This window comes from Hypanus sabinus, chromosome 30 (genome assembly GCF_030144855.1).
Source record: "Hypanus sabinus isolate sHypSab1 chromosome 30, sHypSab1.hap1, whole genome shotgun sequence".
Taxonomy (NCBI): Eukaryota; Metazoa; Chordata; class Chondrichthyes; order Myliobatiformes; family Dasyatidae; genus Hypanus; species Hypanus sabinus.
The window spans coordinates 35,134,591-35,154,342 of record NC_082735.1 but is presented as its reverse complement, the minus strand read 5'-3'; the positions used below and the strand labels follow the sequence as shown (position 1 = coordinate 35,154,342).

The window sequence follows — 19,752 nt, the reverse complement described above, 5'->3', positions numbered from 1 at the left end:
CTATGTGAAATCTTTAATGATGCGTTTGTTAAGAAGAGATTACCTCAATCGTTTTATGAAGCTACTATCTCTCTAATTCTTAAAAAAGATAAAGATCCTACTTTATGTGCATCTTATCGCCCTATATCATTATTAAATGTAGACTCTAAGATTCTTACAAAAATTTTAGCCATTAGATTAGAAAAGGTATTACCACAGATTATTTCAGAAGATCAAACTGGTTTTATTAGGAATCGGTATTCCTTTTTTAATATTAGAAAATTGATTAACATAATTTATACTTCATCACCTACAACCCCAGAATGTGTTATCTCATTAGATGCTGAAAAAGCCTTTGATAGAGTTGAATGGACATATTTATTTAATGCATTGAGAAACTTTAATTTTAGTCCTAATTTTATATCATGGATTAAATTAATATATTATAAACCTGTTGCTTCTGTTCTTACAAATAATTATAGATCCTCTTTTTTTCAATTATTTCGTGGTACGAGACAAGGTTGTCCTTTAAGTCCTTTATTATTTAATATTGCATTAGAACCTTTAGCTATTGCTATTCGTGTCTCCTAATATTTTTGGTATTACCCGTAATGAGAAGTTATACAAATTATCGCTTTATGCTGATGATTTGTTGTTATATATTTCTAATCCTAGTAGGTCTATTCCTGCTATTTTATCCTTGTTGGCTCAATTTGGTAGCTTTTCTGGTTATAAGTTAAACTTAGATAAGAGTGAGTTATTCCCTTTAAACGCGCAAACCTTATTGAGTGATAGGATGCCATTTAAAGTTGTTACTGATAACTTTATCTATTTAGGTATAAAAATCACCAAGAAATATAAAGATTTATTCGGACTGAATTTTTTACCTATGCTTCATCAAATTCAGCAACTTACTACTAGATGGTCTCCCTTATTTTTGTCATTAGTTGGTCGGATTAACGCTATTAAAATGATGATTTTACCGAAATTTTTATATTTATTCCAAGCTTTACCAATTTTTATTCCTAAATCTTTTTTTGATAATATTGATTCAAAAATTTCCTCATTTGTGTGGCAAAATAAAAATCCTAGGTTAAGCAAAAGGCAATTACAAAAGTCTAAAAAAGATGGTGGTCTAGCTTTACCTAACTTTAGATTTTATTATTGGGCGAATAATATCCGTAACCTAATGTACTGGAAACTAGATTTGGATTCACCTGTGTGTCCACAGTGGGTAAATTTGGAATGTAGTGAGGTTAAGGGATATTCTATATTTTCCGTTCTTGGTTCTTTTCTTCCTATTGATTTAGCCAAATTCAATAAACAGATATCTAACCCTGTTGTTAAACATACACTACGAATTTGGTTTCAATTTCGCAAATTCTTTAATCTGAAAAACTTTGCTCTGGACAGCCCTATTTTATGTAATTTTTTTTTTAAACCTTCATTGACAGATCAAGCTTTTAGTATATGGAAAAGGAAAGGTATAAAATGTTTTCGTGATCTTTTTTTTGAAGGTACTTTGATGTCTTTTGATCAACTATCCAACAAATTTGAATTACCTAAATCTAATTTTTTTAGATACTTACAAATTAGAAATTTCTTACATAAAATTCTTCCATCTTTTCCTAACTCAACTCCATCGGATTTTTCAGATTTGATTTTTACTTTTAATCCTTGTCAGAAGGGATTAGTAGCTTTTATTTATAACATGATTATGAAGATACAGCCAGAAATATCGGATAGAATTAGACAAGAATGGGAAAAAGAACTTCGATGTAATATATCAACAGATAAATGGGAAAAATTTTTACAAATGGTTAATTCCTCCTCTATTTGTGCTAAACATGCTTTAATACAATTTAAAATTGTACATAGAGCTTATATGTCTAAAGATAAGCTTGCCCGATTTTATTCGCATATTAATCCTCAATGTGACAGATGTCACTTAGAAGTGGCTTCATTGACTCACATGTTTTGGACATGTCCCACTTTACATAACTATTGGAAGGACATTTTTGATGTTATTTCCTCAGTATGGAATATTGATTTACAACCCCATTTTATTACTGCAATTTTCGGTATACCAAATGAAGATGGCAATCAGCTTTCCCCTTCAATCAGACGAATGATTGCCTTTGTAACATTAATTGCCAGAAGGTCTATATTACAAAATTGGAAAGAAGTAAATCCTCCTACTACATTTCAGTGGTTCTCCCAAACTATTTCTTATCTGAGTTTGGAAAAAATCAGAAGCACTATCTTTGATTCTTCAATTAAATTTGAAGAAACCTGGGGACCATTTATTCGACACTTTCATATGAATTAATTTGGCCTATTTCAGATCCTTTTCTCTACTTATACTTGTTCAGGTATGGAGTTCCGGAGTTCTTTTCTTGACACCTTTATATATTTATAAAGTGCTATTATTGCCCATGTTAGTTTTAGTTTAGTATTTTTTTTTCAATATATATTTTTTCTCATATATAATTTTAATTTTTTTTTCTTGTTTCGATGATTATTTTTGTTTTTTTTTCATATATATTTATATAGACTTGATTGATTTATGTACCTTTTGTTGATGGATGTTTTAATAGGATATTATTATCCTATTACTAATGTAATCTCAAGTTTATTGAATCTGTAATCTATTCATTATTATGTGTTGTTTTTTTTATATATGAAATTTAATAAAAAGATTGAAAAAGAAAGAAAGAAAGCCAGTGGCTTCAGGCAGATGGGGCTCGTCAGCTGTGGTTGACTGCTCATTTAGAATAGGGAAAACTCTAACCTCGAGCCTCTGCTGCCTTGTGGCTAAACCCACTCACGGGGAAGGCTTCGGGAGTAAACCCAGAGGGAAAAGTCTGGAGCTGGCATCCCTAAGGCTCAATGCTGACTGCCAGCTCTTGTGATGTTGCTGGTGTCAGACTGTATCAGTCTCTACCGTTTCTTTGGATTCATCAGATGTGTGGAGAGGGGGAGTTTACTACTTGGGCAACAGCCTGCTCTCCCAGGCTTGCACATCTAGACAGCTAGGACACAACATCCATGGTTGGCTCTGCCTGATGAAGGCCTCACTCAGCCACGACTTAGGCATTTACTGGCCCTTTAATTCCAGCTCTTAATGGCTCAGGCGCAATTGCACAGTACACATTGACACTCACATCTTTTAGTGTAATGATGTTTGGATGTTGTCCATACCGCAACAGAATTTCAACTTCCTCTGAGGGGTCTCGCTTACTCTTATCAACAATCTAAAAGGAACACAAACATTTTAATTAGCTCTCCAAGTAAAACCGGTCACAGATGAAACACCCTGTGCAGATCAAGCATAGGATCAGTTCAATTAAAATTTGGAACTAAGGCAACTCCCGTGCACAAGCTGGTATTTTCAACAAGGCTTTTGTAAGCTATTAACAAAAGCTGCTAATTTACCTATCACCCAGCTTCCATATTTTTATATTTTCTTTAAACACAAGAGGAGGCAATTCAGCCTGCCGTCTCACACAGCAACCCCATTCCCCCACCAATTTTCCCTCAACAGCCTGTTCTCCCCACATTCCCATCAACTCTCTCCTGATTCTTCTACTCCCCTGCATATTAAGGGTAATTTGCAATAGTCAATTAACCTATGGCTAATCTACAAGGAGTGCCACCACATCAGAGAAGCATCTGTCATCAAGTACCTGCACCATCCAGGACATGATCCCTTCTCGCTGCTGCCATCAGGAAGGAAGTACAGGAGCCTTACGTCCCACACCACCAGGTTCAGGAACAATTATTACCCCTCAACCATTAGGCTCCTGACCCAGCATTGATAACTTCACTCACCGCAACATTGAACAGACCACTGAACACAACCTACTGACTCAACTCTACAACTTGTGCTCTCAGGATTATTTATTTATTCTTTGTTTGTATTTACAAAGTTTGTCTTCCTTTGGTTACTTGTCAGTCTTTGTGTGTAGTTTTCCATTGATTCTATTGTGCTTCTTTATTCTACTGTGAATGCTTGCAAGAAAATGAATCTCAGAGTAGTATTTAGCGACATAGACTCACGTTGATAACAAATTTACTTTGATGTTGGAAGAGACAGGAGCACCCAGAGGGAATCCACGTGACCAAAGGGAAAAAATGCAGTGTCCACACAAACCATACCTGTGGCCAGGAACCCGGATCACTGGCGTTGGGAGGCAGCAAGTCTGCCAGCTGAGGTGCTGTGACATCATCATGTGAAGACTCCAACCTGTTGCTTAGAAGCGGAGTTTACCATTAAACTCCAGACGACCCCGAGAAGCTCGTGAGACACTGCTTTTGGCTGCTTGCTCAGTTAATGTCATCGTACGATTAAAGTGGTCTTCATGAAAAGGCAATGGGAAACTCAACAGGATGCTGGACTAATAATGTGTAGTTTCATATCAGCTGCACTTCTGCATACAAACAAAGGTTTTGGAGCTCCTAACCTTAACCAGGCTGCATGATGCCTAGTGCAGGTGTTTCCCAAATTTTTTATGCCATAGAGCCTTACCATTAACTGAGGGGGTCCATGGACCCAACGTTGGGAAACATTTGGATTTTGGCCACAGTTGATGTACATGAACTTTTTAAAAATAATTTAGAGAAACAGGCCCTTCCAACCTCACAAGTCTGTACCACCCAGCAGTTTTGTATGACTCTGATCCTGATTACACTCATAGGACCAAATAACCTATTAACCTGGACATCTTTGTAATGTGGCAGGAAACCGGATCACCCAGAGGCATCCCACGTGGCCTCAGGGAGAACATACAGAGGCAAGAATTGAACCTGGGCTACTGGCGCTGTTATAGCATAATGCAAACCCCTAGGCTGTTTCTTCCACCAAGCCATCAGACTCCTCAATACTCAGAGTCTAGACTGACATCTACATCATTTATCATTATATTGTAATTTGTCCTCTACTGTGCCTATTGTCTTGTTTATTGATTATTGTACTGCCCTGCACTGTTTTGTGCACTTTATGTAGTCTTGTGCCGGTCTATTGCAGTTTTTATGCTGTTTTATGTAGTCTAGTGTAGCCTTGTGCTGTCTCACACAGTCTAGTGTAGTTTTGTGTTGTTTCATGTAGAACCAGGGTCCCGGCGGAACGTTGTTTCGTTTTTACTGTGTACTGTACCAGCAGTTTATGGTCGAAATGATAATAAACATAACTAGACTGCTGTGGCCACCAAAAGTTCAAGATCACCAGCATGGAAATGCTGGGGATGGAACCTGGGACCTCACACAAGCAGAGCATATGCTCTCCCACTGAGTTATATCTCTTCCTTCTAATTGGGAAAATAAATTTGTCATATGTAAACCTCTCTGATTTTGGCCGGGGGACTAAAAATTATTTTTGAATACCAAGCAGATGGCAAACCAAAGGGGATTAGAACTGCTTCTGTAGAGGAGGAGATCAGGCTGTCTGTCTCTCTTCTTTCTCAGTTCTCTCCAGATGGAAACGTTTCCAAGTTCAAAGTACATCAATTATCAAAGTATGAATACTATATACAACCTTGAGATTTGTCTCCTCACAGGCAGCCACAGAACAAAGAAATCCAAAAGAACCCATTAAAAAAAGACCATTAAACACCCAAGGTGGAGGGGAATAAATCAAAATCATACAAACAATAGAAGTAATAAACAGCATTCAGAACTGAAGTTCACGACAGTGCCCACTGGCACAAAGCCAGCAACCATTTCAGGTAGTTGCAGGCTACAGCCTCAGTTCAGCACAGAGATGAGCATTTTCTTTTGATATTAAAATATTTTAAATTCAGAACTTTAAAATTTTACAAGTTATAGGGTAGGATGACAAAGGGTGTATGTACTTTATTAGTACCTCAGAGTGCAAACTAAGAGCAAGAACAAACTGGGCAACTTCTTTTCGAATGAATCTCACCTTGACAGCGTACTCCATATTTGTGGTCTTGTGAATACAACGTTTACAGACAGAGTATGAACCCACACCAATATCTTCTTTCAGCTCATAACCATCAGCAAAATTCATGTTGTTTCCATGCAGTTGCTGTAAGAGATCAAACAACAACTTCAAAAACAAGTATTTTCATTTCATTACATTGCACAACAGCTAAGCTAACAATTTATAATTGTAGAACTATTTATATACACATTCTCCAAGATGAGTACACTCTTGTCATGACATGGAGGCTTGCGTGCCTCAATGACCCAGATAGCTATGTTGGCTGGAATCCGCCTTTATGCTTTAACTCTTGGTAAGGTCACCTATGCCAAACAGATCAAAGGGTAGAGGTCAGACTAAGAGCGGTCCACCAGTCCTCCAGGTACGGGGATTCAGCTCAGGGCTAACAACTCTGACCGGTCAAACAAAACTATTATAGAAACAACAATGAAGAATCCTTCTAAATCTGTGTGCAACGGTATTCCTGAGTCTCCACCCAGGACTCGCATGGCTGTCAGTAGTGAAAACTGAGAGGAAGCTACTGACATGATGAAGGAAGCTTTGAACACTACCAAGACAAGATCAAAGTTGATTTCTGGAAGATAGCCAAGGACAGAGAGATGGAGGACCTTCATTGCTGCCTTAATCACCAGCAGCGCAATGGACAGTAAGTTTACATACCCAAACTCTCCAAATTACAGCAAAGCTAGGACAATAAGTCAGAGTCAAAGGAAAGAACAGATGAGTGGCCCAATGGTTGGCCAGAGGCGGATGATTAGAGGGTTCTAAAGGAGGGGCAAAGGCTGGAGAATTTTGTTTGTTCTTTACTTGTCACTTTGTATGACAAGGTCTATCCATGACCATGATTGCTTTTTCTGGGCAGTGCCTTTACAAGATGGGTGACCCCAGCCATTATCAATACTCTTCAGAAATTGTCTGCCCGGCATCAACAGTTGCATAATCAGGACTTGCGATATGCACCAGCTCACACAGCCATCCACCATCTGCTCCCATTGCCCTAATCGGGGGGGGGGGGGGCTACGCAGATGCTACACCTTGCACAAGGGTGACCTGCAGACTAAACGGAGGGAAGAAGCACCTTACACCTCCTTCAGTAGAGACTCATCTCCACCCCTCCATCCATAGGAGAATTTAGCAAAGGAATTCTCACACTTTCAAAGCTGTGTAACCAAAGACCATAAAGATTTGCAGGTGAAAGGAAATGTTTTCAGTACTTGAGGCAAAGATAATAGAAAATGGGTGGAAGGCATGAAAATTGTTGTGGGGACAGATGCAGAGGATGGTGAATTAGCAGGATTAGGTGTGATTTTCTTGCACAGGATAGAAATTTCAAATGTAAATCAGCATGGAATTGAGAGTCAGTGCAGGTCAGACTAAATCCTTTTTAAATTGCTTTGCTGACCATCAGAAGTCAAGTAGGGATGTGTAGATAATTAAAGAATGTTTAAATTGAAATGTAGCATAATCAGTATAATGAAATATTTGATTAAATAGGAATACAGTAACAATGCATTGCTTTGGAGATGAATCAATTATCCAAATAAATAAAGTGAATTCCATACTTTAAAGTGCCAGAACAGCATGGTAGTAAAATAGGTTGTCTGCTTGCTAATCATTAACTAAGTAATTCACACAAGCGTGCATAAGGCCTGCATTACTGGGCACATCCCATTGGGGGCCACGTTAGCATAGTGTTGCTTGCTGCAATGCTATTTCAGCTTGGGACATTCCAGAGTGCAGAAATCAGTTCTGGTGCCATCCTCTGCATGTCCTCACCATGGAATGCGTGGGTTTTCTCCAAAAACATACCGGGTGGGCTAACTGGTCATTGTAAATTGTCCTGTGATTAGGTTAGGGTTAATCAGGGATGTGGGGTTGCTGGGGCAACGTGACTCAAAGGGCCAGACTCAATGCTATATTGCTAAATTTTAAAAAAAGATAAAAAGATAAGCTACAGTCTCAAGGAAGTTACTGCTCACACAACTAAAGACCCAACAACTTTCAGCTCATTCCCCTACCAAAAATTATAAATGTGAGGCACAGGAAGGACCGATAACAACATTCACAGAAACCAAATGGAGAAGAACCAAGGGGAGAGTAAAGACAGGAAATTTAAGTCAAATTAAAACTTTATAAGCGTTATGTTGCCAAATTAAAAAATGCTGACAAAACGCTGCCAGTGCAAGTGGTGCATATGAGCTCACTTACACAAAGTTTGGATAGATACATGGATGGGTGAGGTATGGAGGACTGTGGTCAATGGGACTAGGCAGATTAAATGGTTTACCATGGACTAGATGGGCCAAAGGGCCTGTTTCCGTGCTGCACTTTTCCATGACTATTTCAAAAGATTGCTGACGCCATCTCAGAAAAGAAGCTTAAATGAAGAGTCACAGGAATCAGAAAAGGTTCACGTTAGGAACAAATTTAACAGCAGCTGCAAAACATATCCTCCAAGAGGACCAGAACCTTGTTGTTGGGTTTGGAGGCTTGCATGCCTCAATGACCCAGAGAGCTACATTGGCTGGAGTCAGGGCTTCATGCTTTGGCTTTTGGTAGGGTCACAGATGCCAAAATGATAAAAGAGTAGAGGCCAGACTGAGAATCCACCGGTCCTCCATGTTTAGGGGTTCAGCTCAGGGTGAACAATCTTAACTGGTCAAACAAAATTGTTACAGAAACAGCAATGAAGAATCCGTCTATATCTGAGTGCAACAATATTCCTGAGTCTCCAGCTGGGAATTGTGTGGCTGACAGTAGTGAAAACCAAGAGGAAACTATCAGCACCTTGAAGGAAGCCCTGAACACCACCAGAGATGGAGGACCGTCATCACTGCCCTGAACACCAGCAGTATAACAGTCAGCTAGAACAAAACAACATGCCTGCAGGCTACACAAAATACAAGATTATTTTGTTCAAGATATACCCTGTAAATGATACCTTCTTGGCCATGACAATTGCTGAGGTATAGTAAAGGCTTTTGTTCCTTTTTGTTTTAAAAAACACAACAATAAACAAGTGGCAGTAATGCTGTGATATAAGTGGGAATACAGACAAGATGATTCTAAAAATGGCACAGAAAATCTGAAAGATGTAGACAGTGGGAAGAGGTCCCCAAGGGTGAGTCAATACCAGCTCCAGTTTCACAGATGTAGTGCATTTCAGAACCAGGAGCAAGAGAAGCCAACCACCTGCCCAATCTAGCCACATAAGACGATACTCTGATAATGTTGGCACCTGATAATTAATGTAATATAAATAATGCATTAACATCAAATGATCTTTCGTAACACTCTCATTCTCACACATGACTTGCTGTTAATTCCTGGTCTGCCTAGGCAAAAGCTAGCTTCCTCTCTAACAATACAAGGTAGCTCAAGATGAGATTTGGACAACTCAATACAGTGGATTCTGATTAACTGGGTAACCAGTTAATCAGGGTAGCCACTTATTCGGGACAACTTGCGAAGAACAAAACTAATCGAGAAAAGAGCCAGGGCTTCCTTCGTTTATTTGGAACACTAAACTGCTTAATCGGGACAGGAGACTGCTGCCAAACACTCTCAGATGAGTGTCAGTCACATGCATTTGCATGGCTGTTAGACAGCACGTGGGACTTTATTGCGTCGGTTGATTGTGTTAGTGTTCAAAAAGCAGTGATTTTTGTCACTGTTAGTTGGCAAGAAATAAACAGCCAGACAATTCAGAACTGTTCCACTCACTGCAGTTTCAATCATTCAGGCTTGGAGATACAAAGAATGGCCGTGAGTGAAAATGAAACGATTTCACCAATTCAACAAGTTAAGAACTACAAAGAACTTGAAGGCATTGACAATCATCTTGAATGTTAGAATGAAAGTGAAGATTTGGAGGATGCCATCGTTGAAAGCATTGTATGAAGTCAGTATATTATTAACACAAGGTGTCTGCACTGATTTTGTTCATTTACGGTCAATCAAAAGAATGTGGCAGCGTACAAGTACGCTGGACAAATTCCTTCATTGATAACTTTTAGGAACCAATAAACAGTTTTATAATACTGTAGTAGTATTTGTAGCATTCTGATTTGTTCTACACTTCATTTAGTACACAATTTGATGCTCAGTAGTAGTTTGTCTTTTCTTTTTGTACCTTTTTAACTATTTCCATGAAACTTTCGCTAATTGGGCTAGCAGTTTAATTGGGCCAAAATGTACAGGACCGAATGTGTCCCAATTTACTGGAATCCACTGCATGTATGTTAAATAATCCATATGGAAAAATCACAGTAAATAAACTCTGATAAAAGCAAATGTTAACAAAATGCCAAATCACTTTAACATTAACTGTGTGTTTCCTCCCACAGTCCAAAGACATACCATTTGATAGGTTAATTGGTCATTGTAAATTGTCCTGTGATCAGGTTCGGATTAAGATCGGGGGAATTACTGGACAACCTGGCTTGAAGGGTCAGCAGAGCCTATTCCACACAGTATCTTAAAAAAAACATACTTTTTTAAAAAAATCCATGCCAAGGGAATCCCTTCCCTCAATACCAAATGCCATGGTTCACTGATACTAAGAATTCCAAGTGATAATATTTCCCATTCATGCCCCCACTGTGACAGTATTTTATATTTTTCTAAATTTGTGTATCATTTCTCAAGGTCATTATTCACAATCAGAATCCAGCCTTCTCCGGGAATATTGATATATTCTCTGTGGCTATTTTGTCACAATGTAAATACCATAATAAATATCACATCTAAAATACTCCAGCGCAGGGGTACCCAACCTTTTTTAAGGATGGACCCCTACATTAACTGAGGGGTCCATGGACCCCAGGTTGGAAACCCCTGATCTAGTCCACATATCAACTCAAATCCATTCAATCTGAATAATCTTCTCTAAACTCTGTAACTTATGCAGTCCTCATACAGCCTCCCGTTTGCAGTTTTATTGGAGTAGATTTGAGCACCATGGAGTGATTGGAAATTCTACCGATTCAGTGAGTTTTATTTTCCCGTCTGGTCACTCTGGTGCATCCTGTAGTGTTGATCAACTCACCAACTTGATTCATTGCTTACAGGCTCACTGGTGTGACACATTTGTCTCCCAGTCAACACTAAATAACAGTAAAATCTCAAGTTTTTCACCAGGTAGGTAAAGCAATTTTTTTTAAAAAATTATTTATTTAGAGATACAGTGCAGAAGAAGGCCTTTCAGCCCCTCAAGCTGTGCCATCAGCAACCCCCAATACAACCCTAGCCTCATCACAGGGCAATTTACACTGACCAGTTCACCTACTAACCAGTACATCTTTGGACTGTGGGAGGAAACAGGAGCATGCGGAGGAATCCATGCATTCCATAGGGAGGACGTAGAAATTCTTTAGAGGATGCTGGGATTGAACTCTGAACCCCAACACCTCAAGCTGTAATATCATCTTGCTTACAGGCACCCAAACCACCTACAGGATTTCTGGCGTGCAGGTTGACAAACCAGAGGCAAGGATCAACTCACTATCTCAGATGTTACTAAATAGAACTCGCAGTGATCCCATAAAGCATTTTTATAAACTGATAGAGGATTCTGGGAAAAAATAATTCAAAATCGATACTGTTGAACATTACTCTGAAAGTCAACTTTTTTTGAAAAAGAGCAAATGCCAGAAATACTCAGCTGATAGCTTCTGTGCAGAGAGAAAATTAGTATTTCATTATAATAACTTTTCAAAGCTGGAAAACATTAGGGAAGAACAAGTGTCAAGGTGAAGTCAATGTATAGAGAGGAGAATAAATGAGTGCCAACAATGGATGGAAGACATGAGAAGTGAAATGACAAGTGGGATGATGGATAAAAACAAATGTGTTTATTAGGTTAAAAAGCAAAGAAGGATATAACAAGTAACAGGAACATTATTCCCTGGTCAAGATGGCACCAACAAACCACAATTCCACAGGCGACATCTTCCAGATAGCCAAACATTGCAGCCTTTGTACATCTTCCGTTTATTCTTTTTATCTTAACTCTGTTTTTGAAACTGTTGGGCTTACAGTCTGTAGTTCGCACTGCTGTCCCTGAGAAAACTCCAGGAGAGGAGAAGCTCAAAGACGAGATTATTGGCCATGATCGGCTAAATTTCTCGCCAATTAAAGTGGCAAGGAGGATTAAACCATTGAGGCAAACGTGGAGAAGAGTGAACTGCCCTTGGAGGGGCCACTGGGCCCCGATTCTCTTGGAGATGTTATTGAAATTGAGTTTTACAGATTGGACTGTAGTTCATATTGGCCTCTTTCAGCTCTATGTTTTTAATCGCATTCTCGTCCACTTTTTCTTGTTGCTGATTGGCTGGCCGGGAGTACGGGGTTTGATGTTCTTGTTGTTTCTCCATGTGGGTGATCTGTTAGCTTTTGTGCGAGGGAGGCGTTGGGGGGGGATTGTGAGTTTTTGTTCCGTTTTCTTTTCCTGCGGGGGAGGAGGGATTCTTTCAGCTGCTTCTATAGTTTTTTGTATTTTATGACTATCCAGGGAAGACAAATCTCAGCCGCAGTCTGCATAAGTACTTCGATAATCAAATGAACCTTAGAAATTATTTGTGGCTAGAAGCATGTGATGTGCCTCTTCAGATGACAAGTTGCAAACCTGGAACTAACGTGGAGCTGCAGTGGAGCAATGTAACATGTAAAGACCAGAGACCAGAGTGTGATAGGCAAGAACAAATAAAGTGGCAAAGGATCATGCTTAGCATCATGTTTGCATAATAAGCAAGAGCGCTCCACAATTGCTTAACCAATCTATATTCTGGCAATCAAACCAAGATTGGTTGACCACTTGGTGGGACCTTTCTGAAAAGGGCATGACCAGGACTCCAAGCCCATCACTGTAATTTGCTTCTGTCACTTTAACGCAGTCTGACCTACACAGCTCCAATGAAGCCCAATCCAAATTCACGGAAGAGCAACACCAATCCTTCTCAATTCTTAGGGTCCCAAGCTGTCTTTCTGGGTGAAGTATTGATTCACTGGCACTTCTTCCAATCTCATGTACTGATCCAGTGTTTGCAGTGTGCTCTCCTCTGGGTTGGAGAAGATGAATGCACAAACGTCCACAAACTGACCCTGAACCGCCACTTTAATTCACCATCCCATTCTGACCTTTCTAACCGTGGTGTCCTGCATTACTACATGGACCAATGCCACCTTATTTTCTCTCTGAGCAACTTGCAGCCTTCTGGAAATCCCCAACTTTAAATAACTCACTCTTCTATTTTGCTTGTTATCACAAATGGCCCAAATAGCAAACAACATAAATAGACTTCTCCATTTTCATTTCTGCAATGAATGCAGAAAAATTCATTTTTTGCCATTTTGATAAAGGGTCTGTCCTAAAAGGTTAACCTCTTTTAGTTAAAATCACGTTTTGTTTAGGAGTAAGTCCCAACCTTTCGGTTTTGGTTTCTTTCTGTATCAGAGTAACAGCTTTGCTGCAAGGATTAAATAGTACAAGACCAAGTTTCCCAAACTTTCCCAACCAGGGCTACTCTACAGCGGTGGTTCCCAATCTTGTTTATGCCATGGACTAATACCATTAAGCAAGAGGTCCATGGATCCCAGGCTGGGAACCCCTGCTCTACAGCATACGCAGCGATTTATTAACGACGTTACCTGCAAAACTGGGTGAATAACCAGATTTGAATGTTCGGTCTTTACTTCTTCCTCATCCACTCCCGTTGCCACAAAACTAAAGCCTCGGAATAATTTGTGAGCACTGGCGCTTGGAGGAACACCAGGAGAATCTGGGATCCAGAAGGAAAAAAAGAATTTCAGACTGACCAGGAATAAATGCTGCTAGTGTAGGGAAAAAAAACACATTTATTTAAAATTGATCATGAAGCTTTGCATTTTTTTTAGTCAAAATTACAATGCAATTCCTCCTAATGAGGTAGCAGGGAAATATAATGATAAAGAGAGCTAAAATATAACTGCAGCAAATTTTAGATTAATTTCACAAAATATGCAGTTAACATCACGACATTGGGTTTCCCTGCAGCTTCTCTATGTTTATAGAACAAGGAAGCATTACTTCCTGCTCTTGGTTACAATGTCATTTGCCTATTAGATGCTTGGTCAATAGAATGGGTGGGTGGTAGGAAAGATGGGGAAGGGGCTTACTTTGTTGTTGTTGACTTGTTTTGTTTTGTTGCAGATGTTGCTTGTGTTGTTCTGCTGAACACCGCGGGTATGCTATTGTTGACACCATAAAGTGGGAGGACTCCAACATATTCATGGTTAATTGTTAATGCAAACAGCACATCTCACTATGTTTTGATATACATCTGGTAAATGAATCTGAATTGAATCCAACTATAATGTTGTTAGGGCATATTCTGGAGTTAGGGTATATAGCAAATACTAACTTCACCAGCAACCATTCTTCAGACCTAAATGTGGACTGAATTTCAAACACAGCTCAGAACAATTAGATCTCAGAGGCCTGCAGAAGCATGAATGCACACTAGAGTCAGTGGAAATTAACATTCAGAATCAGGTTTATTATCACCAGCATGTGTTGTGAAATTTGTTAACTTAGCAGCAGCAGTTCAATGCAATACATAATCTAGCAGAGAATAAAAAACAAGTAAATCAATTACATATATTGAATAGATTAAAAACATGCAAAAACAGAAATACTGTATATTAAAAAAAGTGAGGTAGTGTCCAAAGATTTAATGTCCATTTAGGAATCGGATGGCAGAGGGGAAGAAGCTGTTCCTGAATCACTGAGTGCGTGCCTTCAGGCTTCTGTACCTCCTCCCTGATGGTAACAGTGAGAAAAGAGCATGCCCTGGGTGCTGGAGGCCCCTAATAATGGATGCTGCCTTTCTGAGACACCGCTCCCTGAAGATGTCCTGAGTACTTTGTAGGCTAGTGTCCAAGATGGAGCTGACTAGATTTACAACCTTCTGCAGCTTCTTTTGGTCCCATGAAGTAGCCCCTCCATTCCAGACAGTATGTAGCCTGTCAAAATGCTCCCCACGGTACAACTATATAAGTTTTTGACTATACTTGTTGACATGCCAAATCACTTCAAACTCCTAATATATAGCCATGTCTTGCCTTCTTTATAACTACATAGATATGTTGGGACCAGGTTAGATCGTCAGAGATCTTGACACTCAGGAACTTGAAACTGCTCACTCTCTTCACTTCTGATCCCTCTGTGAGGATTGGTATGTGTTCCTTCATCTTACCCTTCCTGAAGTCCACAATCAGCTATTTCATCTTACTGACTTTGAGAGCCAGGCTGCTGCTGCGGCACCACTCCACTAGTTGTCATATCTCATTCCTGTACGCCCTCTTGTCACCACCTGAGGTTCTACCCACAATGGTTGTATCATCAGCAAATTTATAGATGGTATTTGAGCTCCGCCTAGTCACATGGTCATGTGCATATAGAGAGTAGAGCAATGGGCTAAGCACACACCCCTGAGGTGCACCAGTGTTGATTGTCAGCGAGGAGGATACGTTATCACCAATCCGCATAGATTGTGGTCTTCCGGTTAGGAAGTTGAGGATCCATTTGCAGAGGGAGGTACAGAAGCCCAGGTTCTGCAAAATTCTCCATCAGGATTGTGGGAATGATGGTATTAAATGCTGAGCTATAGTCGATGAACAGCATCCTGACGCAGGTGTTTGCATTGTCTAGGTGGACTAAAGCCGTGTGGAGAGCCAATGAGATTGCGTCTGCCGTTGACCTATTGTGGTGATAGGCAAATTGCATTTGGTCCAGGTCCTTGCTGAGGCAGGAGTTCAGTCTAGTCATGACTAACCTCTCAAAGCATTTCATCTCTGTCGATGTGAGTGCTACTGGGTGATAGTCATTAAGGCAGCCAATATTCTTCTTCTTAGGCATTGGTATAATTGCTGCATTTTTGAAGTAAGTGGGAACGTCCGTCCGTTGCAATGAGAGGTGTTCATTTTGGGTGTCTTGGATGAGTACAAAGAAGGATGTGTTTGAAAACTATATGTAATTCAAAGGAAGCATTGTAGGTGCATTGTAACTATAGAATTGCCCTGCTGTTTTTGATCTTTAGCATATAGAAATGTCCTGTAGCATTGGGTCAGGAAGTTAGTTCCTCCAACAGTGTCTAAATGTGTTGCCAGCTGCTCATTTTTGTTAAATAAAACACTTCAATATCCACTAGCTTACATTTCTTCATGTCACAACAATGTGTCAAGCAGATAAACAGTCCATGAGGTTCACATCAGAAATACCAAACTTAAGTCAACAGAGGGTTCCTGCTTTCCACAGAACATCAACCTTTAGAACCAACTGGAGAAAGCTTTGACTACAAATTACATACTACAAAGAAATAACATATTGTCAATAACATATTGACCTTAGAATGCCAATATACTGCATTGTTTGGTAGGACAGCAGGCAACATGGACACAAAATGCAAATACAAGTCAGAGCTAAAGGCAACTGATGGAAAAAAAAAAGCTAAGAATGGAAATCTTAATTCATCCAATGTCCTTGGAGAAAGTACAGTTAGCAACGAAAGAAAGGTAGCATCTTCCAAAAAAAGACCAAACGTAGTCAGGAAGAAATTTTTAAAAATTAGTTATTATTATTAATTGAATAAGAAAAATACTTGAGCAGGAAATAAAGTATGAAAAAGAAATTAGAAGTAGCCATATAGAAGCCTTGTATATTATAACTTCAATATTATTTTTGTTAACCTTGCAAGGACAAATAAAACTAATTGCTCCCTAACCAACTAGGCCAACTAGTTCTCTCTGAAACTTGCAAATACATTTCTGTACTTAGCATTTTATGAACTAGTTACTGCTCTGATTTGATCTCCATGGGCAGGCTTTCAGCAAAAGACATCTTTCAAGTGAGAGTAACCCTCACCTCATACAACCTCTGGGACAGGAGGTCTCACAGTAAGAGGACAAGTAGAATAATCTCTGAAATTGCACAGCTTAAATTGCAATGTTGTGGTTGTCGTTGTCTGGAAGCCACTATTCTCTGGACCTTGATGTGACCAAGTTTAAAATATCATAATTAAATCACAAAAACACACACGCACAACAAACCTTTGGGTGTTCGCTCTGTAAACTCAGGGTCAAAATAAAAGGTATCATCTGGCCTTGCCACAGCAGGTCTGAATGGTGGCTTCAGTTCTCTTCGATAGAGTTTCTAAAAGCATTAAAAATAAACATGAAACTTACAGAAGGCCTTCCTGTGCTATCATTAATTCACTTCCTCTTTTGTCTCGACTCAATAAAACAGTGAAGCAAGTAGCAAGGAATCTCATCCCCCGGACACTGAAGTTAACACTGGTAAATGTATGCATGATCTACACGTCCCTAAAATAAAATACAAGACTATGATTGTAATCGTGAATCCCTGCAGTAGAATTTGACAACTTCATTCACAACATGGGCAGCAATCACTATTACTGGATATACTCAATTGTCAGGGACATCAATGCCAAATTCTAAAGTTCATTCCACTATGTTCCTTCAATCCCTTTTCACAGAGGAAAAACCCACTCTGGATTCCAATATGAAGTACTCCTTGGTCACAGAATAAAGTTATTTGTGTTGTTGAAGGCAGTCATTCTATCCTGTCCACAATGGTAAAGAACTTTTGAGGGTAACATTTACAAATTCCTTACCCATAGCCTTGACCAAAGACAGTTAAAAGCTAGCACAAGGCTCCTCCATTTCCAAAATAGCCGTACTTTCCACCACTGTAATCGTGATAGAGTCCCTCTTGTCCTTATCTACTACCCCATCAGCTTCCACATCCTGCACATCATCCTCTGCAACTTCTGCCATCTTCAGCAGGATCCTATCATTAAACTCATCTTTACCTGCCCCACCCCCACCCTTGCTTTCCACAGGGATCATTCCTTCTGCGATTCCCTTGTCCATTCGACCCTCCCCATTCATCCCCCTTTAGGCACTTATCCCTACGCCTGCCCATACACCTCCTCCCTCACCTCCATTCAGGGCCCCAAACAGTCTTTCTGGGTGAGGCAACGCCCCACCTGCGAATCTGCTGGAGTCAACTACTGCGGCTAGTGCTCCCGATACTGTCTTGCCTACATTGGCAAGACCTGTTGTAAACTGGAAGGGGCGGGGGGGGGGGGGGGGGGGGTTGCTTCATCGAGCACCTCCGCACCATCGGCCAGAAGTGGGACTTCCTGGTAGTCAAACATTTTAATTCCCGTTCCCACGTGTCAATCCATGGTCTCCCCTTGAGCCAAGATGAGGCCACCCTTAGGCCTCATATTCCCGTCTGTGAATGCTCCAACCTGACGGTATGAATATCGTTTCTCTTTCTGATGAACAGATTTCCCCTCACCCCTTCCTCTGTTACCCACTCTGACATTTCACTTATTCTCACTTGTCCATTACTCCCCCTGGGGCACCCTCTCCTTTCTTTTCTCCTATTTTCCACACTCCTCTCCTTCTTTCTTCTCCAACCTTTGACCTTTCCCACCTACCTGGCTTCACCTATCACCCTTCAGCAAGCCTCTTTCCCCTCTCCCCCCTCTTTTTATTCTGGAACCTTCCTCTTTCGTTCTCAGTCCTGGAGAAGGGTTTCAGTCCAAAAGGTCAACTGTATTCTTCTCTACGGATGCTGCCTGACCTGCTGAGTTCCTCCAGCATTTTGTGTGTGTTGCTTCGGAATTTTTTTTGCCCAGTTATCATGTGTGCACACAGAGTAATTATTTCAATAAAAACAGTATAAATAAGTCAGTCCTAAAATCTGCAGACAGATCAGGACAAACTCCATGTCACTAACACCATCAGAAACAGGAAAAGGAATTGTGATTGTGTACGATTGTGAAATATACTTAACATGCCAACGAGGCAGAGGGTGAGAACACTGTGCACAGTTTAATTTCCTTTGTGCACTAGTAGCAAAAGATGTGAGCACACGCACACTTGTACACCTTAGAGAGAATGATGTGTAGCAAGTCAGGCAGCATCTATGGAAGTGAATAAACAGTCGACATTTTGGGCCGAGACCCTTCTTCAGGACTGGAAAGAAAGGGGGAAGATGCCAGAATAAAAAGGTGAGGCAAGGGGAAGGAGGATAGCTAAAAGATGATAGGCAAAGCCAGGTGCGTAGGAAAGACAAAGGGCTGGTGAGGAAGGAATGTGATAGGAGAAGGGAGTAGACCTTAGGAGAAAGGGAAAGAGGAAGGGACCCGGGGGAGGTGATAGGCAGGTGAGAAGTAGTAAGAGGCTAGAATGGGGAATAGAAGAGGAGAGGGTGGCTGGGGAGAGAAAAATTACATACAGTGGTCATTTTCCCTGCTGTGCTTTTTCTGTCTAATTTTACTAGACTCCTTTGTTGCTGAACTGCAAGGCTGTTGAAAAATTAAGCAAACTTTTTTTTCATGGTTACCCAGAGTTTTAGAATTATAAATAAGGCTTTGACAGAAGTTAAAGAAAAACTATTTTGCTACTTACATTCCAATCAATATTTGCAAAGAACGGATGCCGTTTGATTTCCTCCACACCATCCACACCAGCTCCTAAAGGTTCAAGTATGGACACAATGAGGACATGATCTTTCTCTTAGAGTAAGAATTTTAGAATGCTTAATTTCCTAAATATCTACAATTGACCCAAGTCATTAACTTTGCTTCTCTCCCTTTAGATGTTATCTACTCATTCCTACAGCTTCTGCTTCAGATTTCCAACATCCACAGCACTTTGCTTTAATTATTGCAGCGGTTACTTGAAAATGAACCAAAACCGTTGAGAGAACTAGCAGGGGTATTGACTGGGCATAACACACT

General features: G+C 40.1%; 1 protein-coding gene across 4 annotated transcripts in view; it reads right to left on the bottom strand.

Annotated features, from left to right (window-relative positions):
- rps6ka1 (ribosomal protein S6 kinase a, polypeptide 1) overlaps window positions 1-19,752 on the bottom strand; it is a 172,012-nt gene that overhangs the window by 21,526 nt on the left and 130,734 nt on the right. For all 4 annotated transcript variants that reach the window (XM_059954691.1, XM_059954692.1, XM_059954695.1 and 1 more), the window contains 5 exons: window positions 19,421-19,485; window positions 17,027-17,129; window positions 13,589-13,719; window positions 5,900-6,025; window positions 3,144-3,233 (listed from right to left, as the gene is read on the bottom strand). In XM_059954691.1, coding sequence (XP_059810674.1) covers window positions 3,144-3,233; window positions 5,900-6,025; window positions 13,589-13,719; window positions 17,027-17,129; window positions 19,421-19,485 — 515 coding nt within the window. The remainder of the gene's footprint in view (window positions 1-3,143; window positions 3,234-5,899; window positions 6,026-13,588; window positions 13,720-17,026; window positions 17,130-19,420; window positions 19,486-19,752) is intronic.